Raw genomic sequence first — 26,218 nt, forward strand, 5'->3', positions numbered from 1 at the left:
CGGCCTCGGCCGCCAGAACGGTGCGGCCCCCGACACGGCCTTGGCCGCCATAGCGGCGCGGCCGCTGGCCCGGCCCGGCCACCGGCTCGTGGGGCGCAGCCGCCGCCTCCGCCGCCGCCCCGGCCGCGGGCGCGCGGACACCGCCGAGGCGGCCCTAAAAGGACGCGGTCGCGCAGACGACGTCGCTGGCTCTAGGCCGCGAGCGCGCGTGTAGGCTCCTTCATGAGCCCTACTGCGCCTCCTCCCACCGCCTTTCCATCCGACGTCGGCAAGCTGGTTGCGGCGGGCCCGCTTTTGCTGGCCTACAGCGGCGAATCGGCCACCCGATCTGGGCGTCGATGATGCCGCTGCCTCTGCTCCCCTCTTCCTGGTGCAGGGCGAAGACGCAATGGTGGTGGCGAACGTGCGGTTTATGGGACTCGCGGCGGTGCCCTTCTCCGTGGCCTCGCCCTCCTGCGCGGACGCATCCTCTGCTCTGCGCCACCCGGACAGCCAGTTCTGCAGCTCGTCAGCGCGCTCTAACGCGTGCTCAGCAACTTCCGTGTACGCCTCCCGACCTCCACGACGCGCTCCACGGCTTCGCAGGGCGTGACGGAGCCTCTGCTCGCATCCTCATTCGACGTCGTGCTCTGGGGCAAGGGGCTCCCGGAGTCCGTGCTCGCCGCCGCTGGTAAGACAGTCCTCCATGTCTATCCCAGTCTGTTCTACGGCTCCCTCTATTCCTCCATCCTGCTCTCCTCCTTCCTGTCCTTCCTCTCCCTGACCCTTCTCCGTCTTCATTGACCGCGGTGGCGGCGGCGGCGGTCGGCTCCTATTCGTACACCGTCGTCGATCTACACCGCCGCGGCGTGTACTCGGATTTCGCGACCTTGCCGACCAGCCCCTTATGCTGCCCCCTTGGACTCTGATCAGCATCCCATTCACGGATAGGAATTTGGAAGGGGAAGAGAGGTAAATTTCTAAGCCTATATTTTTTTCCCTTGATCATGCCCGCCTATTTATTGCATATTGTGAATGGAAGAGCAGCCAATCTAATTCTTTGCTTGATCAATGTATGCCATTCCTTTGTCTTATTTCCGGTTGAACATCAAATTTTTTATTGCATTAGCATATGGAATATATTCTAAAGGAGTTGCACATCATATGTTCGATGGAATGCCTATGTCAGATGTTTAGGCACTGCTGTCATTTTTAAAACCTGCATTTCATCAGCAAAGCTACCTCGAGGCTATCCAGGAAACATGTCTGATCTTTATTTCCGTTTTGCAAATCTATACTTGAATGTCCTGAGAATTATTTACTTGCCCAAATGCCTCCTTTCGCTTTCATTTCTAAATTAAAACAGCAACATTTCTATGCCCAATTATTTCTATGTTGTGCTTACTTTTAAAGCTGCTCAAAATCAGAGATTAAAATTGATTCTTTTTGCATCTATAACTGCAGATTAAGGAAATGCTTTTTACTGTAAAATGGGGCAAGGATATTAGATTGTGCATTCTCATATTTTGTTTCTTTATGCTAGGATAGATATATGTCCATTTAACTTCACAGTGCTCAGTGAAATTATTATGGAGTGACTAAGACTACAATACAAGCAAGCTCACCAATGACCAAACTGCGAAGGTATAGTCGTCTCTTCTATTTGCCTTCACGCACCTTATGTCTTTGATGAAAAGCAGATGTAATACAAGCCACCTTTGAGATTCAACTATAGTTAGTTTATTCGCTGACAATTGACATAATTCAGTTATATACACATTGATGATAGGCATTCTAATTAATCTGAGCAAGATCTCACTGTTGGATCTGCGGAAAAAAAACACAGTTTCTCCTCTAATAAAGGGTGTGCCTGGACAAGTCAACAAGAATAACCAAGCAGCTTAAGGTATTCTAAGAGGTAAGGGTCATCTTGGCCTGTCCCTTTCCTTTAGGAGGTCCCTGTACTACTGCACTAAACAAAGATTGGATATGGTTGCCCTTTTCAATTTAGAAATCAATGTACGGTTCGTTCTTCACTGGATTCATACAACTGCATCGGCCCATGCTTGAAGATCTAACTTCATTTGATTGCTGTGCATTTTCTCTGTTAGTACTCCACCTCTATTATGCTTCCTCATATACTCTTGTGTCTCTATTGATCTAATGAAAGGCTGCAGATTCATGTATTGGTTGATTCGCCTTTCATGGGAAAGTTTAACTTTTGGTATATATTGCCATGTCTAAACTTTATTGGTCTGTTTTTTTTATTATGCATGTTCTGCCATGTAAAAGCAAATTTGATTTGTTTACAGCTTTACTGCGATTGGACTATGAGGCTTCTTATGGTTGGCTGGCTTTTGTTCTGCATATTGATAGCATCATATTTACATGACTAGCTATTGAGAATAACTCTTGCAGGCCATTGAAATCAGATTTCCTTATCAGTTTGATGGGGTGTCATCGGGTCCAGATGATTTAGTAATTGTCATAGGTAAATAGCATCTTTACCTTTCCCTAATAATTATTCAATAATGATCTGCTTTTACCTTCTGTTTGTCCTATAGTGCATCATTTATGATACTTCACAGTCACAATTTGCCATTCAGATTTTATTTGTTTCTTTCTTTGATATCAATTATTTGTTTCTAATTTAATGTATTCTTTGTCCAGTTTATCATTCTGTGCTCATCAATTGATTCCTTTGTCCAATTTATCCTGAACGGTTTGATTTTGGATCTAACATCCGTGCTTTTGTGTGCTATGTTGTTCCAGCGATTTGCTCCTGCTGCATCCACATTTAATAGCGCGCTCTATATAACTGGTGGGTCAACATGTACTTACAGTAAACTCTCTAACCAATATTACAATGTTGCAATTGTGGTTTAGATGTCATTTTTTTACTCGCCTATTGAACAAAATTGTTGCAATACACAGATCAGCAGAAAGGTATGATCCAAGGGAAGGTTTCTGGGCGCTGCTTCCAAGTATGAGCGTGAGAAGAGGATCCCACTGACCCACTCGGTAGCTGTCTTGGGGGATGCCCCGTAAGACTCTCAGTCTCTTGCCTAGGTGCAATATAATTCCTTTTAAGTTTTAGCATTGGAGGTGACCTCACTGCTGCTTGCCTCATTACAGGTATGATGTGGGAGGGTATGATGGAAGCAACATGATATCTAACGTAGAGATTTTTGACCTGTGCACTAATTCATGGAGAATATGCAGCCCATTACAGGTTACAATGGACGATAATTTGTTCTACATTGGCGGGCACAGATACATCCAGCCAGCGACTGCATTTCAACCGTCCCTGATCCAAGTATGAACACAGGGAAAACTATTCTCATGCCGGCATTTTCCAAACTACTTAATGCAGCTATGTAACATGGCCAGTTCCACCTAAATACAATGTCTGTTAAGTTAGTGAACCCTCCTATTCTCCTACAGCTCCTTAGCTATCCCAATTGGAGATTTAAATTGTAATATAACAACTGCTCCTGTCAAATACTTCTATATGTATCATCTGCAGTAGTTTATCCATAAACTATTTATCACTCTGTTGCTCTTTAGTACAAATATATGTATTTCCTTTATCAGGCACATTGTTAAACAACATGAACCACCGACCTCTGAAAAATCACTATATCAAGAAAATTATACGCATTACACAGACTAGCGCGCGAAGGCGCGCGTCATTCACTAGTTATAGATACTAGAGTGACCCTTTTTTCTGCTTGAATAGATATATACTGGCAGCTAACAGGCAAAGCTGGATTAATCTTGGTTAAGTACTAGTCTGTACCTTACCTAGTCTATACCCTAATATAATATTAAAAGAAGTAAGCTTTCTTCCTCCGTCTCACACGTTTCCTTGTCGGATAGGCTGCGACGGGCAGCGGGTGACAGGCCAAGGGCAGCGGGCGGCGGGCGGCGGGCGAAGGGTGGGGTTGTAGGTGGCGAGCAGACGGCGGAAGAGGTAGGGTGGGGCTTGGACTGTGCGGATGTCAGGCGCCCAACGGCGCAGCTGTAGAACGGGGTTGTGGGTGGGGGGTGGGGGTGAGTGCGCCGCCGGTTGGGAGCGCGGATGATGGGCGAGCGGCGCAACTGCAGGGCGCCCCAGGGGGAGGAGGGGGGTGAGGAGGAGGGCGCCGACGGCCGGTAGCGGAGCCCCGCCTAGGGCCGTGCGTGCGGCGCTCTGAATCTGAAGAACGGAAGCTCGGGAGGGGCGGCGGCACACCGGAGTGAACTGCAAGGGCTACTAAAGCTTAGGGTTTGGATGTGGGCTGGGCTAAAAGGATATGTGGCCCATTTTCATATTTCAGTTTTCTTTTTTTTTGTTATAAGCAAGGTATATATAGAGTATAGACAAATTAATTATTGACTAATTTCTTTTTTTTACGAAACCCAGTACAATCGCAGACACTTACACACGCATGCAAGCCCACCCTAGGAACATACGCATGCAAACCCTACTCCTATGAGCGGTGGGCGGAAGGAGGCGGCGGGGTGGGCAGACAGAACTGCGGCGGGTGGAGGCGAGGAAAGAGGCAGCGGGGCGGGTAGGCAGTGCTAGAGCGGGTGGAGATGAGGGAGAAGGTGGCAGAATGGCCGGCAATGGGTCGGCGGCCGGCTGCGCGCAATGTCATGGAGGGACAGAGGGTGACGGCCGGCCGCAAGGGGCGGCAGCGACGAGGCGAGGGCGGCGGCTGCTGCGAGAGGCGGCGGGGGAGGGGCGGCGGTCGGCGACTAGCGGTGCACTGGGGCGAAAGGAGGCGGCAGAGCGGGCGGACAGAGTTAGGGTGGACAGAGGCGAGAGAAGAGGCAGCGGGGCTGGTAGGCGGTGATTTAGCAGGCGGAGATAAGGAAGAAGGCGGCGGAACGACCGGCAATGGGGCAAGGGATAAGGTTACTTTGATTTTTGCTGAAAAGCCATTCCTTTCTTTGTAAACTGCCCACCATCATTTTTAAAATTTTAGTGTATAATTCAGTCAAAACCATACATTTTTAGTGTAAGCATGTTATATACCAAAATTCGTATTTCAAAATTATTTAATATGATGGTATTTCTGTATTAATTGACGCCGGATCCGCACCTTCCCCTGCACGTCGGCGTCCTGGAGGACACCAACGGCGAGGGGAAACCGGCGAATCCGGCGCCGGGATGGAGTCGCCTGCAAGTCGCCCGCGATCTACTGTAGCGTGGGGAAAGAAGTCTCGCGAACTGTGTGTGCAGCTTGTTGGTTTGTAACAGGCCATCGCGGGCTCTGCTAGCCGCGGCCCAGCCCAATGCCTCGCCGCGGCCCAGCCCAACGGTTAGCCGCCGCCCCGCCGTTGCTGGCGCCGGCCCCTCAAACCCTAGCAGCCCTCTCTCGAACCCTAGCCTCCGCCTCCCCCTCCCCGCCGCCGCGTCCCCATCCGCGGTCGCCGCCTCCTCCGTCGCTGTCCCCGTCCGCGGTCGCCGCCAGAAGGTGCTCCTCCTCTCACTCTTCCTCCTCTCTTTAGCACATCTTCCTCCTCCTGTCTTAGCACGTATGAAAGTTTTTCTTTTACAGATATCCCACCATGGCCGCCCCCATCCAAGTTGTTTCCAGCCTCCAGGATATTGCACATGTGCTTGAAGCTATGCAGATCGATGCGATCGATCGGGCTGATGAGGTTCAATTTGAACTGGGTGAGCAAACATCCCTTTCAGAAGCAGTCAACATCAAAGCAAGGACCGAACCAGGGAGGGACGGGTTTGTCCTAGTTAATCATGAGTTGCTGGCTTGCAAGTTTCGTACCAAGGTGAAGCTAGAGGCGGCATTCAAGCGCATGTTTGACGCATCCCTGAGGCGGATAAATGAAGAGCTGGGGCCGATTGAAGACGCGATTGCAGTACTCAGAGTTCTTGTGCGCACCGCTGACCCTCAGATGCCGGCAAACAATGGACCTCCACTGGAGGAAAGAGGTCAAGGACCACAACAGTGCATCTATCCAGATCCCCCCGTAAGTGTTTCGTTCTTATTCTCTGTTTTGCTCGCTTACAAAGCCATGGTTTATAAAATGTTCATTTGAGCTGGCAGATTGCTTAGTATTGTGTTTCTCATTTTCAGTTCCCAGATGAGTTTAGTTTTGAGCATAACGATGCCCACCATAGAGTCCCATATAAGCATCCTTATGCTACACAAGAATTGAGGGATGAAGCTGCTGCACGTGATAGGCGTGGCCAGAGGGCTCTTTGGGAGGTCAAACTCCGTGTTCTGGAGGTGAGGCAATCAATACTGAAGGAGAGGAAGACTGAAATGGTGTTAAGGATGAAGGAAGAGTACGACAGGATGATGGATGAACCATCTGACCTAGGGGTTGGTAACGCGGATTTCGCGTTTCCTCCACTGGCCTAGGGGCTGGTTACGCTGACGTGGAGGACGAGGACGGAGGAGGAAGGAGACCTTCAGGACTATATCGCTCTTTTGCCGCGCTGTCCTTATCATCCGTCAGTCATCATAAACTAATCATTTGCTGCATGCTTTCTTAAATTAGTCATCTTGCTGTTATGTCTATGTCAGTAGTATGTGTTAATCAACTACTAGTGTCGTGGTTGGAGTTAATTATTACTAGTAGTAGCTGCAGGTACTTGTTCCGTTTGTGGCACAACACAAGGGGGTACCCTGTTGCTTTGCTTGTTTCTGGTACTCATGTGATGTGTGTCTGACTGTGACCATTTGTTACTATTTTCATTACTATTGTATTATGTTAACCTAAGTGAATTCAGACTTGCTTGTTATGTCAACTTAGGGAATTCAGAATTGTACTGCTCCTGTAATCGAATTCGGCTGTGATAATGGGTTGTCATCTACATTTTTATCTGGGCTTTGTTGTGACAGCTTGTGTAGAGCAGCACCATGAGTTTAGATGATGGACTTTGTTGTGATGGCTGATCTTGATCTCTCTGTTGCTTGTGCTGTGTTAGTCATCTGTTATTTTCATCAGAAATGAGTGTGATTTACTGTCGGTTGGCAGCCGTGTAGGCCGAGAGCTTGTGATGTTGCCTGTGCTGTTCTGTGTTGTGTCATCCGAGTTGTGCTAGTACTCCTACCCAATTCCTATTCTTGCAGAGTGATTGGATGGCGGTGATCTATATGAGGGAGTGATTACTGTCGGTGCAGAATAATATGGGTGTTTTGTGATATGTCGTGTTGTCGACAACTCCTGGATGAAGAGCATATGAACATTTTGTTTTCTAGGATGATCTTGGAGAGCAGCTCAACATTTGTCCCAGCTAGCTGTACTCACCCATGATCCTGTTGCAAAGTTGCAAGCAGATCGAGTGTCTTGTGGGGATCCCTCCCTACCTGTCTGTCTAGGATCTCTCTGGCTCGCTCCTGTCTTGTTGTTGCGTTGCTGTTGATAGTGGTCACGGATGTGGGTGGATAAGCACTGGCACATCACTGCCGCGCCCAGCATCGACTGGTGGTTGGCTGCAATGTCCATCCATTCAACAACTGTCAGTTCAGACAAGCCATTTTCTTTGATTAAAAAAAATCCAGTTTTTTTTTTTTGAAACTAAAGGCAGGAGCACTGCCGCATCATATAAGTAGGAGAAGAAAGCGGAATCTTACAATAGTTGTGATTACATAAAAAAATAGTACACTCAAACTCTTAGCTAGAAGATACATAAAAGAAACTAGATGTTCTCTCGACCCTCACATGCTTGCCGTCTAACCTCCATTTCTTCCTTCAATAGCCCCAGGACCCTTGTAGGTGACTGTGATATCCCTTGGAAAATGCGACGGTTCCGTTCATTCCAAATGTTCCAAACTGTGTAAATTAAAATTGCCGCCACTTTTCCTCTCGTTTCAGCGCTTGCAGCTTGCAGCGAGTAGTTCCACCAGTCCTCAACCTCAACGCCTTGTACTGGAGTGTTGATCAGGCCGCCCGACCACGTGTGCACTAGCCACCAAACCTCCTGCGCGAAGCAACAGTGCAGGCAAAGATGTGCTGCTGTTTCATTTTCCTGGTCACACAAGACACAAACCGGGTTACACTCAACTCCCTTGGCCAGCAGGTTGTCTGCTGTTTGGATCTTTCCCTGAACCAGCAACCAACTAAAAAACCGGTGTTTTCCTTCCGCCTTCGCCTTCCAGATCGCCTGGCTGTTGAAACTGCTGTAGCTTCCCACAAACTGGATCTCATAGGCTGACTTAGAGGAGTACCGGCCATTTGCTGTCCATTTCCAAGAAATCTCATCGGTTGCCTCTGAGAATTGAACCCTGGTTACCGCCTCCCACAGCAGTATGAACTCTGCTATCTCTGCTGCTGTCGACATCCGCCACAAACCTCTCGTCCAAGTCCCATTTTCTATCTCTTCCCTAACTGTCAGGCCCTTCCTCCATGCCAGCTTATACAAGTTTGGAGCCAAGTCCCTCGGAGCATGACCTCTTACCCAAGATGAATTCCAGAACTGAGCCTTCCTACCATCGCCAATCGTCACAACCGTGCTGCACCTAAAGAGCTGCCGATCAACTTCAGAGCAGGGAACAGCAGAGCCGACCCAAGGCCTGTCGGGATCTACCCACATAAACCACAACCATCGAAGACGTAAGGCCCTACTAAATTTCTCCAGGTCCAGCACACCGAGGCCCCCTCTGAGTTTTGGGCGTTTTACTTTTTCCCAGGCCACCAGGCACTGCCCCCCTTTTGCTTCCGAAGAGCCTTTCCACAGAAAACCTCTCCTAATTTTGTCAATCTTTTTCAGTGCCCACTTCTTAATATCAAAAACTGTTAGAAAGTATACCGGGATCGAAGAAAGCACCGAATTAACTAACTTCAGTCGCCCAGCTCTGTTGATGAAGTTTCCTTTCCAAGCCGGTAAACGATTTGCCACCTTATCAATAAGCGGCTGAAAATCCACTCGTCGCAGGGGCCGTGTGTGCAATGGCAAGCCCAGGTAGGAGCATGGAAATTCCTTGACTGAGCACTGGAAGCCTTGCATGACGTCTTCCAAAATAATCCCGTGACAACTAATCGGGTAGACAGCACATTTAGTCAAGTTGACATGGAGTCCAGAGGCCTGCCCAAAAATGTCGAGAATACCAGCTACCACATGGACTTCATCTCTGATTGGATTCAAGAAAATAGCAGCATCATCAGCATATAAGCTAGCCCTTAACTTTGTGATCCGGCCTCCTATTGGTGAGAGAAGGCCATCTCTTGTCGCAATTTCAAGCAGTCGTTGCAAAGGCTCCATTGCTATGATGAATAACAGTGGTGATAACGGATCTCCTTGCCTTAAGCCTGTTTTGTGCTTGAACCAATTACCCTTGGAACCATTCAAGATGACTGCAGTGGAGCTGGTTGCCAACAAAATTGAGACCCAAGCTCTCCATTTGGACCGAAAGCCAAACTGCTCAAGCACCTCCATTAGAAAGTCCCACCGTACACTGTCAAAAGCTTTTGCTATATCCAACTTTAGAAATAAGCCCGGCTGCTTCCGCACATGCAGATCTTGGATCAAATTCTTTGTGTACAAAAAATTGTCTTGAATACTCCTTCTTTTTATGAAAGCACTCTGCGATCTAGAAATCAACTCATTGAGCTCTCCAGACAATCTGGTGGCTAAGATCTTTGAAATTAATTTAGCAATTGAGTGGGTCAAACTGATTGGCCGATAATCAGCCAGCATCTGTGCATCTTCCTTCTTGGGCACCAGCACCATATGAGCCTTGTTTAGTTGCTGGAAGTGTTGATCACGCTGCTGGTAGAAATAATTAAGAGCCAATATGAGATCAGATTTGATGATGTGCCAACTCTTTTTAAAGAATACCCCTATAAAACCATCTGGCCCCGGCGCTTTGTCTGCAGCAATATCATCAATCACAGTTTTTACTTCCTCCTCGGTGAATTCATCCTCAAGATGTGCTAACTCGTGCCGGCGTAAACCAAGAGCTTCCCAGTTTAAGGTCGTACTTCTATTGGTTGGCCTGCCAAAATGCGAACTGTAATGATCAAAGATAACCTTTGCTTTACCAACATGAGAGAAAACTGTCTCTGTCCCTATGTTGATCGACTGTATAAAATTTTTCCTTCTGCGCCCATTGGCTTGTAGGTAGAATAACTTGGAACTAGCCTCTGCTGCTTTTATTGTTGCTAGCCTGGCAGCTTGTTTCGCTCTCAACTTCTCTACTGCCGTCATTCCAAGGAATTTCACTTTAAGATCTCGTTTTAGCCCAAGCTCCTGTTCACTGAGTTGTCTAAAATCCTGTACCACATCTAGTATCCCTATCAACATCTTGGCGGCGCACAGGAGCACCCTATTGTTCCCAATCGTGGACCTCGCCCATTTCCTTAGTGCTTTCCCTGTTCTTTCCAACTTGGTGTGCAAGCGCAAATATGGATTGGTGACCCGCAATTCCTTTTGCCAAACTTCTGCAACCACCTCGTCATAGCCATTGAGTCTTGGCCAGAAAGCCTCAAACCGGAACCCGCGGTGCTTTTGTACAGTTTCATGTCCGGCAATAAAAAGGGGGCAGTGATCAGACACCCTAGAAGACAGTGCTTGAAGAAAGACATTTGGCTTCATAAGATCCCATTCCGAGGTGCAGAACGCTCTGTCAATCCGTGTCTGAACTCTGTCATTCGACCAAGTGAATTTTCTTCCTCTTAAATTGAGTTCTTTCAACTGAAGGTCGTGCACCAAATCCCGGAAAGCTCCCATGAGCCTTCGGTTCAGATTCGCATTACTCTTGTCTCTTGCTTGCAAAATGAGATTGAAATCGCCGATGAGAAGCCATTTGTCAAGCACATCTTGACTGATCCACCTCAACTCCCCTAGGAACTGCAGTTTCTCCTGATCTTCCTGTGGCCCATAGACCACTGTGAAAAAAAAATCCAGTTAGGGTCTGCAAATTCTAGTGTCCCATGTTTTGACCGGTCTTGCTCCCGTTTCAAGAGATTACTGTATTAGAGGTTCTCACTCAGATGTACCAGTGCTTCAACGTCGTCTGATGCAAAGAAAATGCCTAACCACAATCTAATAAAAGAGAAGCGTCTCGTAATCGGTAGAAGTAGAACTTCGGCACACAAAAAAAAAGGCTAAGTGGTTGGTACGTAGCTAGCCTGGTAGGGGATATAAAACTGCTAGATGCTCTTGCACCTGCAGAATTAGATAGCAACCATTAGCAAGTTGGTGAGTGGTGGTAAAACGAAACTAGTCAATTATATCGAGACTAACATATATCTTATGTTATGCAGCCACGGTTCTTTGGTAGTGGAAAAACAAATCTAGTAATCAAAAACAAATTAAGGAACCTGTGATGCAGAAGCAGTGTCTGAAACCGTCTCCTATGGCAAGCGATGGCTCTCAAACATGAAATGCGCACATGGGTATTTAGGATTAGGAAATAGTGAAGCAAGGCCTAATTCGGATTACGCTTGTTGACTGGGTCAATGCGGACGAGAGAACGAATCATCTTGGAAGCGCATGGAAGTATTTTCGAACTCTTGATAATAGAGCCTTCATGCATGCACGTCGTCTATCTATCTATAAGTACCAGATCACTAATGGGTTATGACACATCTGAGACAGCATAGCAAAACATGGCATTCTCTAGTTCATCACGTGTCCCTGTAGCTTCGGCCTTCGTACTTACCTTTTGCGTTCCATCTGTCCTTGGGAGCACACGCAGCTGGCTCTCGCACGGTAAGCATATATATTTACCTTTTGCTGACAGTTTATCAGTAATCACGAGCTAGAGATAATATACAGAGTGGTGCATATATACACCGGTAGATTGGATATGTTGCTAATCAGGATTCAGGAATATTTCTAAACTCTGTCAAGACCTGCATCACGAGTGGCTGATTGAGTCCTGTTGATATATTTTTTGAGCAGATTGAGTCCTGTTGATATGAGTCAAGTGTTTCAAGTGTTGAATATCTGTTTTCCGTATTGGGCTTTCTACGACGCTGCAATCGACACGGAGGAGTGAGTACCTCTCGGCCCGGGACGCGAGTGGCCACGGCACCCACACGGCGTCAACCGGGCCGGGCTCCGCCGTGGACACCGCCGGCTTCCACAGCCTCATGGCGGGCGTCGCGCGTGGCGGCGAGCCGCATGCCCGCATCGCCGTGTACAAGCCGCTGTAGCTCACTGAGGACTAGAGATGGCAAAGGGTACCCGATACCCGAGTATCCGATGGGTTTTACCCGATACAATCGCGGGTATGGGATGATTTCTCTACCCGTGGGTATGTTAATGGGTAAAATTTTATACCCGACGGGTACGAGTACGGGTATACCCATAGACCCGTGGGTAATTTTTACCCGCATCGCACCCGCATTATCTATACTAGGTCATACTCAATTAAACCTATATAAATATATATTTACACGAAATAATACTAAGATTTGATGTTAGTATATTATTTTTATTGTCTTTCTTTTACTTAATTATATTTGAGGTAATTTGTGGTTTTTATTATGTCATATACTCAATAATTAGTGCTTTAAAGAGTGTTATATCGGGTGCGGGTTACCCGATGGGTTTTTTTACCCGCGCGGGTACGGGTATGGGTAGAATTTCATACCCGTGAGCGGGTATGGGTATTTTCGCGGGTACAAATAATTTTCGCGGGTACGGGTATGGAATAGAACTACCCGACGGGTTTTTACCCGTTGCCATCCCTACTCCTGACCATACCATGATACCGTACAGGGTGCAGTTGGAGCATCGACGTCAGCCCAACAAGTCACCAACCGACTCAGGCCCTGCCGTAAACGCAAAAACACAAAATTTTGCGAAGGAATCTTGCAAATTTGAAGCACTAAATAAAATCTATTTACAAAACTTTTTTAATTGGATGGGCTGTAAATCGCGAGACGAATCTAATGAGCCTACTTAATCCATGATTTGCAACAGTGATGCTACAGTACCATTCACTAATTATTAATTAATCATGGATTAATTAGCATCATTAGATTCGTCTCGCGATTTACAATCCATCTGTGCAAAAAATTTTATAAATAGACTTCATTTAGTACTTCGAATTGAGAAGATTCTTTCACAAAAAATTTTTGCATTTACACCGGGAACTAAACACGGCCTCAATTCGTCGCCATCCTTCGTCGACCTAACCGGGCCTAGAAGTAGGTCAGGACACGGGTCCCTGGTATTGGGAACCCCTCAAAAAAAAAACCTGGGCTATATTGGGTCTTTGCAAAGAGAACGAAGAAGAAGGAGAAGCCTGAAATATCTTGCTGGGCTGGTTCGCTCGGTCCACTTCCCTAACGCGGCCACTAGCTTTTCCTTCTCGTCCTTTCTTTTCTTTTCTTTTCTGCTTCCTCCCCTCTCACTGCCTCACGGCCTCACCGGCCCGTTCGCCGCCGGTGCCGTGGCTTCGTGCTGGGCTGGCGGCGACGGCGAGCGCAGCCGCGTCTGTCCTCTGCCGCTTACTAAGTACGTCCTCCACCGCCGACGGACGATTCCGGTGGCCGGGTAAGGAAGGAGGTTTGCCTTGTGGATTCAGCAGCAGCTCTGCGTGGATGACCCCTATTTGCTGTTGCTGATGCTGAAACCTCAGGTATTTCATTCACTGCACTGCAGCCATGTTGCCCTAGACAAGCATTCACTATCAATAGAGGATAAGCAAAAACTGTAGACGCAAATAACCAAGCTAGCAAGTAGCATACTTTCAAAACTTTACTTGCGAGATGCAGCAATGCCACACAGCACAACTGAGCATCCAAATTTCTGACAACATCGAAATAACCCGGCACAACATAGATACCAGGATCAGAATTCCATTTCCATGAAGAAGCAACAACCCTTTTCCATTTCCAGGAAAAGGGAGGTGGGGGACAAACCTTGCAAGGATCAGGATCAAGTATCCCATCCTCCTCAAGGAATACACCAATGTATACCCTTCTCTTATGTACATCACCACACAAAGGAGCTAGTACAATACTGGAGTATACCAAGTCACCACCAAGGGAAAAAAATAGCCCACCCTCTTGCCCATTCCCCGCCAGGACGTATACCATCCCCTACCCCAATTACAAAACACCTTACTCTCACCATTTACCCTCCACCACCCCAAATTGAATTTACACCATTACATCTCCTTATACCACACAAACTATACCCCCATCCCATCCTCCTGCCACAAAACTAAGAACTTAAATGACTACGTCCACTAACAAGCAATTAGGCTTCAGGCAAATCCTTCTTGGCATCACCAGAATGCAGTTACCTTGGCTGCGGGCGCGCTGGGAATGATTTTGCATGCCTCATCTGTGGAGTTTGTCGAGGGGTTGACGAGCGGCTCATTGTCTGTGAGCGCAGCAGCATGTCCACCATGGATGAAGTCTGATATGCCTGGATTAGGCTCTCACTGTCTGTGGAGTCACCACGAGCAGTTGCCCTCTGCCATGAGTGGGAACTCAAGCCTGAGAGTACATATGCCCGACCAGATGCCTCGTACCTTTGACGATTGGCCATCCTATCTTGCATCTCCTTCAGCTCAGCATCCAATGCCTGGCACAGACGATCACCGGACTGTCCTGATGCCGATCCCATGATCATTCTCCGGCAGTCTTCTAGTAACGAAACAGCATTTGTCAGGTCACCACGCTCTGCAGAAAACCTTGCTTCAGCCATGACCTCAGCTGCATGAAGACGGTTCTTTTGGCGGTCCACCTTGATAGACACGCTTTGCACAGAGACGAATGCTGGCCTGGAGATCTTCACTTGCACATCAGCCATATTCACAGTCTCTTTCATCAGTGGATCTTTGTAGACACAGCCAACCTTGAGAAGTGCTGTTTCCCCATAGCCTGGGGGAACATTTACAGACACAAGAAAATCCCTTTCCTCTTCAGCATACAGGTCTCCTACATCTATGGAGCCATTCCTCTTATCATCTGAAACTCTGCTAGAATAGCTGCCTGATCTGATGGAGCTAAAGTGCACGTCAGGGTGGAGGCCCTCCACCTTTACATGCAGACCTTGTGCAACTACGCTCAGAAGCCCTCCAATGCACTGAGCAAATGCATCTTGGATAGCAGCCTCTGTTTCGATGAATGAAAATGTCCCACCAGAAGTTTGTGAAATGGAGTGTAGTGATACTGAGTCATGGTCAGCACCAAATCCAAAGACGTGAACAGGTACCTGCTGGTTACCACTAGTGGATGGCAGGAGTGCACAATACTCCGGTCCCCCTTTGTGTACACCAGCAGTTGGTGAGACAGTATAGGTATCTTGACCATCTGATAAAAGGATGATGCTGCAGACTGGATTCTTGGCCTGGCGTTCTTCAATAACCTTGGAGCCTTTCCTGAGGCCCTCTGCAATATTGGTCCCACCATTTGATGTCAATGAATTAACAGCCAGCAAGCTTTGCTGCCGGCCAGACTCAGTCATCCGACGAAGGGGGAAGAGTCTGCGTGCGGATGATGAGAAGGCGATGACGGAAAGCCGATCTGAAGAGCCAAGGTTTTGAATGACAAATCCCATAGCCCTCTTTAACAATGCAAGTTTGGTACCAGCCATGCTTCCACTAACATCAAGAACTGTGATGAGATCAACAGGGGCACGAGCTGTGCTTGATCCATTGCCATCTCCGAGATTGCTGGGTGTCTGCAAATGCTGAGCAAGGGGTGCCTTAAGATGAATTAGAACAGTGAAGTTTCTTTCTGACGAATTTTCAGGCACTTCAGTGAACTCAGGATGCGTTTTTATCTCTACTGTTCTCAAACTGCCATGCTGAGGGTCTTCGGTTGCTTCACACGACAATTCCAAGGGTTCATCATCGTTGAAAGCACTAGGGTCAGCGTCAGGCAGCAACGCGGCCAGATGATGAAGCCTACCAGAAGAACGGGCACGAGGAAGTGGTCGCAATATAGTCATATGGCCTCCATTTTGATACCCATTAACTGGATTAATCCTTGCATTTACTTGGGGTAATTCAGCAGGCAACGGTCCTCGAAATGGAAGCTCCTTCCATTTGATACGGCAAACTGGGCAGCTGCTGCTTCCGTGCTTAACATTTGCAGAAATACAGTGGAAGTGGAAGGTATGCGAGCATTCTGCTGTGAAGAGAGCATGACCCTGACCAGGCTTCATCGTGGTCAAGCATATGGCACATGTTTTCTGAAAAAAGGAAATGTAGAATAATAAGAAATACACTTAGGAACAATAGTCAAAACGTGTAACATTTAATGGATAGCACCACTGCTCCTATGGTATGTGATGCCCAGTACATGCTGCAACTTTTGAGTAAAAGGCTAGCGACATATAGAATGAACAAAGATATAAAACTCCGACAAATACTAACAGGCAGAGAGGCAGGGTGCCCTTAAGCCTTTGCAGATAAATTCACAATGATGAAAGGGAAGTCAATAAATTGTTTGATACTTTGATCACTAACAAGATAGATTAGTTAGATTAGTGGGGCCAATAGTTCAATCCAAACCATGGTCAGAAGCCGCAGTTTTGGACTTTTGTTCAAAAAGTGGACATTCTGAAAACTATATAGAAAAAACTTGGCTTCTGCAGGGAAACTACATATACACCAATCAAGCATGTTGCAAGAAACCACCATGGTCAAACTAATCTTCCAGGACTATCCATTGAGATAGATGCCTTAATCTGAATTAGTCATTGCTGACAAGCTAATGCACCTCACCCCAGAGGAAAAGAAGAATAAAGGGGCGATGACCTCAGAGGCTCAGACAAGCAGACTGAAACCAAGGCCCTGTTTAGTTCTTTACATGTAAACGCAAAAAAACCGTAAACGCATTAAAGTGAAAAAGAATCTTGCTAATTTGAAGTACTAAATGAAGTCTATTTACAAAACTTTTTGCATGGATGGCCTGTAAATCGCGAGACGATTCTAATGAGTCTACTTAATTCATGATTTGCAACAGTGATGCTACAGTAACCATCTGCTAATTATTAATTAATCATGGATTAATTAGCATCATTAGATTCGTCTCGCGATTTACAACCCATCTATACAAAAAGTTTTGCAAATAGACTTCATTTAGTACTTCAAAAGAACAAGATTCCTTTGCAAAATTATTTTGCAAAATGAACTAAACAGGCCCCAAATACTAACATCGTGTCAGAAACAATTTAATAACAATTGCAACTGGGCCATGATCAGAATACTTTCTTTTGTAATTTTGGCATCCAGGCGCCCCAAAGCAAAACTGTGGTGGGCTCTAGGGAATCCGTGACTCCCTCACCCCTGCTGCAGTTGCAAGTTGGAGCAAGAATGCACAAGGGATCTGAGAACAGTGCCCAAGCTGTTCCTCTGCAAAAAGAAGTGAAGCGAGAGGGGCTGGGTAGACAGTGAGAGGAGGGAGGAAAGGGGAGGGGAGAAAGTGAATGATGAATGAGAGAGGGGATGTGGTGGTGGACTATGGGCTATGAGCTATGGAATGTGTGCGTGAGACTGTGAGCAAGAGAAAAGGAGGACCCCATGGTTAAAGAAAGACAAACTCCTCCACTTCATGATGATATTCCGCCACCTCCGCCCATCTCCTCCTGCATCCCCTTTTTCTACTAGTGTTGCTCTCTTTTGCGCGTGTGTGATGAAAGCCACTGGTAGCACTGTTGCATGCATCATTTGGAGCAAAAGTGCATCACAGCACAGGTGTACAACTCAACCTGAATGAACACTAGCTGCTCCTGTAAAAATATTTTTCTTTTTTTTTCTTGTTTGGAGCTGGCTTAGCTTGCTACTGCAATTGAAAGACCTAAAGAAATTAGCCGAGCAAGCCGATGGGTCATTTAGACTTGTACATGGATGGATCTTGGCAAGTTGCAGCCTTTTGTACAGTAGATGCCTAGATGGAGACCGGTGGAGAAAGACGGTACCTTGAAGGATTTGCTCCCGGATTTGGAGAGGCGGAGTCCGGCGGAGGTGGGCGTCGGGGTGGTCGGCATCATCGCGCCGGCGCCGCCGTTCACCTTGTCGTTGCTCTGCTCCGCCGAAGCAGCCGTCGGGGTGGTGTTAGCGCTGGTCGCGGCGGACGACGAGGACGCCACTGGCGACACGAGCGCCGCCGTGGACGAGACGGTGTTGGCCGAGCTGTCGTCGTCGCCTTCCAGCGTCCGGGGCACATAGACGCAGAGATTGAGCCCTAGCGACATCTTTGCCTTTCGCCATCTGCTCTCCATTATACTCGCGCATATGCAGCTGTGCTTGAAGCTGCTGCTGACTGGCTAATAAGTAGCTGAGCTGACTGTGAGTTGAGCTACTTGTTGCTAGAAGAAGGAGAAGAAGAAGATGGGTGGGTGGGTGCTGGTTGGGTATTTGGTGGAGAGGTCAGAGGCAGATTTGGCGGCGCCTTTGCTCGGTTTGGTGGCTGGCAGGAGCCACCGCGGAAGCCATGACCATGAGAAGCAGGAGCACCCGGAAACCGGAGAGCTTGTAGCAGCTTGGAAAATCAAGAAAGGGAAGGTAAAGAGGAAAGAGAAAGGGAAAGAGGCGTATGGATGGATGGCTATTTGACCTCAGCGACAACAAGAGTGCGCGCGAGAGACTGGATGAGAGAGAAAGGGGGGAAGGGAGGGAGCAGCCTTTTAACAAAGAGGAAAGCAGCAAAGCGAGCACAGGAGGCCACCTATGGAGGGGGAAAAGGTTGGGAAGAGGTGAATGATGGCGAGGAGTGAAGGGGAAGAGGAGAGTCAGGCTCGGCTTGGCCGGTTGGGAACTTGCGAGTGATGACCAGTCACTGGCCTGTGCTGCGTAGCCTTTTAAGCCTTGTTTGGCTCCAGGACTTTTTTCAGAAGTCCCTATCACATCAAAAGAAATCTTACTATTTTATAGTATTAAATAAAATTTGTTTATAAATATTTTTTGACAGCTGAATTTTTTTCGCGAGATGAATCTAATGAGCCTAATTAATTCATAATTTGCTACAGTGATGCTACAGTAACCATTCGCTAATTATAGATTAAGATACCTCATTAGATTCGTCTCGCAGTTTAGCCCCAGGGTTCTGCAATTAGTTTTATAATTAATATTTATTTAATACTTCTAAATACTAAAAAGTCCCTAGGACTTTTTTGAAGTCCCTGTTTCTAAACACCCCCTTAGTTGCTCATTGTAAAATTTTTGAAATGGCATTTTTGCATATTTATAATATTAAATATAGATTAATCACAAAATTAATTGCAGATTTAGTTCGTAAAGCGTGAGACGAATTTAATGAGTCTAATTAGACCGTCATTCGCATATAGTTACTGTAGTAATTTGGTGCCTAATCATGACCTAATTAGATTCATTAAATTCGTCTCGTAATTTATAAATAAACTGTGTAATTAATTTTTTATTTCGTCTAGATTTAATACTCCCTGCATATAAGATTCTTATTTTCTAGAGCTATGAAGTCTGAACAGGTGAACATAACGGACCACCACCAGCTCGGCGAAAGGGGAGGGGAAGACACGCATTTGCTTCGTATTTCCATGCGCTTTGTGCGCCACGCCGAGCTGGATCTCTTGTTTGCTTCGGCAGCAGCAGCAGCGCGTCTGCCCCTGCCGTGCTCCGCAATTTTTCAGAAGTTGTACAGGTAATTTTCTGACATGCTTTGTTTCCTCCTTTTCTATCGGGTCAAATTCTTTTGCTCCTTTTATATTGTGTGGCTGTGGCATAGTAGACGATAGATCCTGTTCCCGGTGCCCGCCTCTTTCGTGTCACGGGTTTCCTCGCGTCGCCGTTGATGGGCACAGCCATTTACCATTGCCACGTTCACGTCGGTGTTCTGTGTGTTGTGTGTGCCACTAGTATTATTACGCCACTGGGAGCATGTATTCGTGTACTCCGTGGATGGAGCTTTCTTCCTCCACCAGTGTGTGTACCACCTTCCTTTGCTCTCTCTCTCCAACGTGTGCCACATGTTCAAATCCTTGATGCACATTTCTTTCTCATGTGAACTGAAACAAGATGCCCACATTTCATCCAGGATTCCAGGGAAGTGAAGTGAACGGGAAGCATGCAGAACGGAGGGAGACCTTTTCCGGAGCTGAAGAACCTAAAACATGTCCGAAAATAGGAACCCCAGCTAAGCAACCATGAGTCAGTGCCGGCCGCCCAGACTCTGCTACTACGGGGAGAGGCCCAAAAGCAAAGGGGGGAGAAACCCAGGGTGACGGCGATGAGGAGGAACACAACGCTTGAAAACAATGGTCGTAGAAAGCAGAGGCTCCCCTGACTTTGCATAAAGGAGAAGGGACCAAAATGAGAGCAGATGCATGGAGCGAGTGATGTGTGTGTGGCTGGCTGGCCAGCCACCTTTGTGCCCTGCCGTGATGTCTGTCCTCGCGCACTGATGAGGTCAACTGCAACTTTGGCGGTACGATTTCGAGCGATAAAGCTTCAAAAGCTCCAGCACCCCCATTCCATCCATTCATTCGAATCGAGCGAGCGACGGCCTGGCCCGGGTTAGATAGCCGGGAGAAGGAATCGTGCGACATGAGCTCATGTGTTCGTTCTGAAGCCATTTGGAGGGGAGGGCATGGAATCATCATGCTAATATAGGACGTGCGCAGCATCAATAATTCAAGATGATGAACAATGATTTTTCTTTTTTTTTCTTACGGGAGAATGGAAGACGAAAGACCCTGAACATTCATGCAAACATGCAATCATCCTGCTGCCTGCATCCGTGATGCTCGTGACACGGATGCATGCAATGCAAGCAGCAGCACGGTACAGTTCGCCTGTGAGTGTAGGACCAGGAGGGGAGGGGAGGGAATAATCATAGGATGGGCGCACAGGCAGAGAGACGGTGTGGTGGCGGTACCGCTGCCTCCCGGGGCCGGCGCCGGTGAGAAGTGGACAAGCCCTAGAGTCAAAAACCGACTCCCCCCGTGTTGTCAATTCCCTGCTCCACCACCACCTCCCCCCTCGCCGTTCCACGCTGTGCACGCTTCTCAGAGCTGGGCTGCGAATGGTCCCGTCCAGGTCCAGCGAGCCGCTAAGTCTCTCTGCAGTTACTGCAGAGGATGGAGACTCATCCGGCGTCCTCGGCGTCTCGCTCACCCTCGCCGCCGCCGCCCGTGTCGCGGCGACCGCGCGTTTCACCGTGCCCTGCCATCGAGGCAACGAACCGGCGGCACACAGGGCCGCGCGCGGCGTGCAGACGCGCAGACCACACACGACGACGCTAGTGAAATCCCGGCACGTTGCTGGTGAATTAAGCCGGGCGGCGCGCGCGCGTGTGTGGAGGGCATGGCCGCTCAACGGGTCGCTTGATGACTGCAGCTGCGGGCAACGCCGATTGGCTAGTGGCTCGATGCCGTTACGTTGACGGCCGCTGCGACCGGCCGTCCTGAGTGTGGGCTTCGGTAAAAACAAAAACAAAATGGCAGGCATCTTTTTATCTTGGAAGATGGATGGGTCATGGGTGCGATATTTTTCACAGCGACACGACACGAGGGTAGAAAGAGTGAGGGCCGGGTGCTGGCTGAGTCGGATTTGAATGGTTAGTGTAACACTCCAGGTATGAAACATCTATAATCAAGATTAATCAAGGGCTTAACTAGTTAATTAGAGACCTAATCCTTCGGGTACAAATCGAGTCACCAAAATCGACTCAAGTTCAGTCCAAAATTCTGGAGCCAGAGGAACCTGGATACTCCGGGTATGAAACCGGAAATTCCAGATTTACCCGGATACTCCGGATATTCTTCCGGATACTCCGGGCCTGGAACTTTATATCTCTTGTTTTGGTCCTTCTGCTATTTCCAAGCGTTATAAGCTCTCTCTCACTCTCTCCCTCTCGTTTCCTCCTCCTCCTCCTCGACTCAAGCTTAGCCGAGCTCGCTCACGTCGGCGCCCCGGTCATCTCCGGCTGCCGTTCATCGATCCCTTCCATGAGAGCCCTCCCAACCACTCCTCGCACCTTCTCCACACCTCCATGAGCCTCGCCCGAGCTTTTCCCGGCCGGAATCGGCCCTCCACCATCGACCTCCATGGGAGCACCGTCCGAGCTCCACCCTTTTTCGTCGATCCGGTTCCTCGATCCTCCTCCGCCCAAATCGACCGCACAAATGGGTTCGTGGTGAGTTCCTCCATCTTCCCCACCCTTTCCCTGGCCCTTTTTCCCTGCCGTGCGTCGCTCGCGTCGCCGGCCACCGCGGCGTGCACAGTCGCTGGCCTTTTATCTAGGTTTGCCCGGAAACTCTGGATATAAATCCGGAATCTCCGGATTAGGGGTTCCGGAAACTCCGGATGAGCGTCCGGAAATTCCGGACATTTTTGTCCGGAGAATCTGGGGTAAAACCCGGAGTCTCCGGTGGTTGTTTTATTTTTTATTTTTATTATTTCAGCGAAAACTTGCAGGTTGCCTAATAAATCAAGGAAAAATGGTAAAAATACAAAGTTAGTTTGGTTAGATTGGTTACGTCTGTATCTACAAGGGAAAAATGTTTGTTCTTGCGAAATGTCCTTTTTTGCCCATAGTAGAGTTTAAGTGGTGTTTAGACTCATTTAATTAGTTTCAGCAAAATCTATTAGTCCAAAAATTATGAAACCGAGGTAGTGGTTTAGTTTTGGCATGTGTAGTTCACTCTACAAGTTTCCGGCCTAGAAAACATAGTGCGGTGTTAGTGAATTCTTCATGTGTTGGTATATTTGGAAATTTAAGAATAGTTTACAATTAAGAAGAATCGGATTAAATTAAATTAGAGAGCTAAGCCAGTGTTATATGACTTAGCTAGGGTTTATTTTCGGCCGGCCGGTCTAACCGGTTTTGTAGACCGGTCTGACCGGTAGCAGTAGTGCTGGCAGGCGTAGTTGTATGCAAATCGTAGTATTTATACTCGGTCGATAGTTATTTTGTGATTGTCAAATTATAATTGCATTACTTATTTCATGTGCATTTAATTGTCACGTCATATGCATTCATATAGAACCGTGGTGAGAACATCGTCTACGAATGGATCGTGAAGCTCAGGATCGGAAGGAGGATTGGGAAGGAACCCGTGAAGACCCGGCCCAATGGTCGGAAGGGTCCAAGGCCTTGATAGTATTAACACTAATTTAGTGTTACCCTCAGGCAAGACCCGGTGCATGTCTTATTATTTTAAATTATGAATCACTATGTATGTGTTTTATCTATTACTTGTGCATTAAGTATTAGGGATTGATTGGAACCCTAGCTGCATAACCCCTAGGTTTCCTTGAGTTTACTAGTAAGTTTAGGTCGATAGCGGTGCTAGGCTAAATAAGTCCGGTAGAAGTCGGGTGGCTTCGTGTCACTCGCGAGATACAGGAAACTTTAGAAGCCGAGTAATTGCCGGTTACTCGCGAGATTACATCATTTATCATTATACTTCAGTATTTGTGGAATGGATTGTAATGGATATGGAGATATGAGATCGGGTGGGGATGATGGATAGGTATGACAGCAGGACAGGGTTCCTGGGTGTCTTAACCCCGTCTGTGTCGATTAAGGACTGGTGGATGTAGCAGTGCTGATCGGGGATTGAATTGTACTAACCGCATGCCGGGAGTAGGAGGTAGTCGAAACCGATAAGCCTAGTACTGCTTTGCTTCGAAAGTACAGGACTTCAACTCACCTCCTGGGGTAGTCGAGTAGTCGCGGAGAAATGGGATGTTTGTTTACTTTTGGTGGTCTCACGTTGAGCTCGGCTGACCATATGATGGTGGGGCGGTCCTGTAGTTCGAGGTGGGGAGGGGAATGGTTGGTGCGTGGGGTCCGACGGGGCCTACACGTGCCGTGTTGGTTATGTCCACCTTGCAAGGTTAAATCGGATCGATTCGCCGTGTCTCGCGGTTATGAGGGCCTTGGTCTATTTGTCACACCGTAGCAAAAATATAGAATGTGAGTTAGGTATGTTTATATAAAATATTGATCTCATTGAATTATTTTGCTTGCATCACCATGATTGCTATAGTAGGTCTATGCAAATATTAGATGAGGGTTAATTTATATAGAACCTGAAGCTAAAATAATGAAAGTAAGGAATTACTTTAGTTGCTTTTTCTGCAAAATAAACCACCAGCCAAATGCCTTGCATGTCTAGATACGTGGGCTAAGTTATACCCACTGATCGGGTAAGTCTTGCTGAGTATTAGTTGCTCAGGGTTTGTTGTTTACCCTATTTCAGGTTTAAGAGCTAACTAGGTTTCACATCGATGGACTCGATGTGGCGCCTTGTCTTCACGTCTCGGTAGTCCTCGACTTATCTTATTAGTTTTATTTATTCTCTAGTAAAAATGCTCTGTAAATTAGATTCTCTTCCGTGATGTCATTTCTTTTGTAAATTTTAAATTTAAAGCTGTTTTGTAAAAGTCTCAATATAATTTGCTATTTTTAAGATTTTTTCGTGCTGGTACCTTCTGCGCTCGCCTTCGTGCGAGACTTCTGGTGTGTTTCGGTCGGCCTGTGGGTTGGAAACAGCCTGTCAAATTACACTTAATTAAGCTAATGCGCCAGATGATGGCGGTTATGCTTAATTAAGCGTTTTAACTCGGCGGGTAGCCGGCAGGCCGTGGTGGGAGGCGGCCGAACCGGTTTTCATGCATTGCATAGAGAGCACAACGCAAGTGAACGGCGAGCATCAGAGAGGAGACGACTCTTACGAAGACGATTAAGAGATGCCTCGTACATTGCTTACTGTTAAATTATGGACTAACCTGTGACTCTCTGAGTAAACTCAGACCACACATTAGTATTTAGTACTATAATAACATATCTTGTTTTGAATCTAGCTGGTAGCAGTAGTAGAGCACACAGCTGGAAGTGGAACCAGCAATCAGCTGGGGGTAGTTTACTACTCACGGGCGGCTTGCGCGGTGTTGAATCGCTCGTGCACGTCCACCGCATTCTTTGACCCCGGCCGGCCGGCCGGGAAAGGTGAGAGGGGAGAAGACGCATCCTTGTAGTGCCCACGGGCGGCGGGCGCCGGGAAATCTGATGATCCCTGGACGCGCAACAAGTAGTAGTGTTGAGAGCTTGAGTGGGCGGCATGTGCTGGCCGAGAGTGAAGTGAAGTGAAGGATCGAAGCGGGGGGGTCCAGTCCAATTCCATCCAACTAGGCGACCAGTAACATGGCTTGCCTGCCGATCCCGGCGGCGGAGGTGCCTGGCTGGCTGCCCGAGCCGAGACGACGACCCCGAGTCGTCCACTCCATTGCATGTCGTGCGCTTTTCTTTGACCTCGGCCCGGCGCTCGCCATCGCCGCCCATCAAGCCCGTGCCTACCTTTCTCCATGATGCCACCACCACCCACCCACTCCGGCCTTGTTTGGTTCCCTCGTACTAGCGCGGGAATCTTTCATGTATGGAGGGCTAAACAAAGTTTATTTGCAAAATCTTTTTACAGATAGGTGTAACTTTATGCGACGAATCTAATGAGCCAAAAAAATCTTCGATTGGATACAGTAATGCTACAGTACTATCGTCTAATCGTGCGGTCAAAGGCCTCATTAAATTCATCTTGCGAAGTAGCGCAGGGGTTGTGAAATTAGTTTTGCAAACTGACTTCATTTAATACTAGTAATTATTGGTCAAAATTCCCTAACACAATTTGTGCTAGGGGGACCAAACAGCATCAGCATCAGAGCGCGCACGTTGCTGTGCTGCGCCTGTGCCCCAGTCCCATCCACGTACGCACTAAACTCGTCCAGTTGTTTCTTGGTACTATACTACTACTAGTAGCAATGTTTTTATTTTTTTGTAATTTGTATATATATATACACCAGCCATGAGCCATCAGCACTGTACTATACTACTACCAAGCAACAAATTTTCTAAACGTAACATGCGTCAATCTTTGATCGAATCGGGATTCTGTTATTATGAAGAAAACATATATAAAGGCAACAAAAATCTACTCGGTCAGACTTGATCTGGCCGGTGCGACTGTGCGGGCAGTCCGCAGTGGCAGTGCTACTAGATGCGGGCTTCTAGGTTGGATTAAGCCGAGGCACGAATAATCCCATCTCCCAACGCCCAAGGACCGAGAGGAGAGCACAGAGCAGTGCAAACGGGTCAAAGTCTCTGGGCACCCATGCACAGCTGCAGACAAACAAAGGATTTGAGCAGGAGGAGTAGATCGATACTACTAGTGCTCAACTTTCTTTAATCACGCTGTCTGCGTGTGCCCATCCGCCCTTGGAACCTGCAGCAAACACCGGTCTCCCTCCTCCTCCTCCTGGGCTGGCTCATCTCACCCGGCCCCGGATCGGAGCCGGAAAGAAGATGGGTCTACGAGTATTCCGTATTGGCG

General features: G+C 47.7%; 2 protein-coding genes and 1 long non-coding RNA gene across 9 annotated transcripts; 2 read left to right on the top strand and 1 right to left on the bottom strand.

Moving 5' to 3' along the window:
- Positions 1–238: 238 nt before the first annotated feature.
- Positions 239–3,569, top strand: LOC120645654. Of its 6 annotated transcripts, none has more exons than XR_005664248.1 (7): positions 239–951; positions 1,528–1,623; positions 1,769–2,203; positions 2,292–2,470; positions 2,752–2,800; positions 2,914–3,023; positions 3,115–3,569. It is a non-coding gene; the product is annotated as an uncharacterized LOC120645654 (long non-coding RNA). The 6 variants fall into 6 exon arrangements; XR_005664247.1 differs by having other exon boundaries at positions 1,769–1,897; positions 1,991–2,470; XR_005664246.1 differs by having other exon boundaries at positions 239–670; positions 881–951; positions 1,523–1,623; positions 1,769–2,470.
- A 1,678-nt stretch (positions 3,570–5,247) lies between these two features.
- On the top strand, positions 5,248–6,819 carry LOC120645693. The gene is made up of 3 exons (XM_039922456.1): positions 5,248–5,444; positions 5,529–5,961; positions 6,069–6,819. The coding sequence occupies exons 1-3, from the start codon at positions 5,263–5,265 to the stop codon at positions 6,354–6,356; spliced, it is 903 nt and encodes a 300-aa protein (XP_039778390.1). The 5' UTR covers positions 5,248–5,262; the 3' UTR covers positions 6,357–6,819.
- Positions 6,820–13,633: 6,814 nt separating this feature from the next.
- On the bottom strand, positions 13,634–18,685 carry LOC120645676 (E3 ubiquitin-protein ligase WAV3-like). 2 transcript variants are annotated; one of them, XM_039922440.1, is made up of 2 exons: positions 17,831–18,685; positions 13,634–16,099 (listed from the first exon to the last, which is right to left on the bottom strand). In XM_039922440.1, exons 1-2 carry the CDS (start codon positions 18,131–18,133, stop codon positions 14,198–14,200), a joined length of 2,205 nt encoding a protein of 734 aa, XP_039778374.1. In that variant the 5' UTR covers positions 18,134–18,685; the 3' UTR covers positions 13,634–14,197. The 2 variants fall into 2 exon arrangements, with proteins under 2 accessions (XP_039778374.1, XP_039778380.1); XM_039922446.1 differs by lacking the exon at positions 17,831–18,685 and adding an exon at positions 17,124–17,789.
- Positions 18,686–26,218: the final 7,533 nt, after the last annotated feature.

This window comes from Panicum virgatum, chromosome 1K (assembly GCF_016808335.1).
Source record: "Panicum virgatum strain AP13 chromosome 1K, P.virgatum_v5, whole genome shotgun sequence".
NCBI classification, from domain to species: Eukaryota; Viridiplantae; Streptophyta; class Magnoliopsida; order Poales; family Poaceae; genus Panicum; species Panicum virgatum.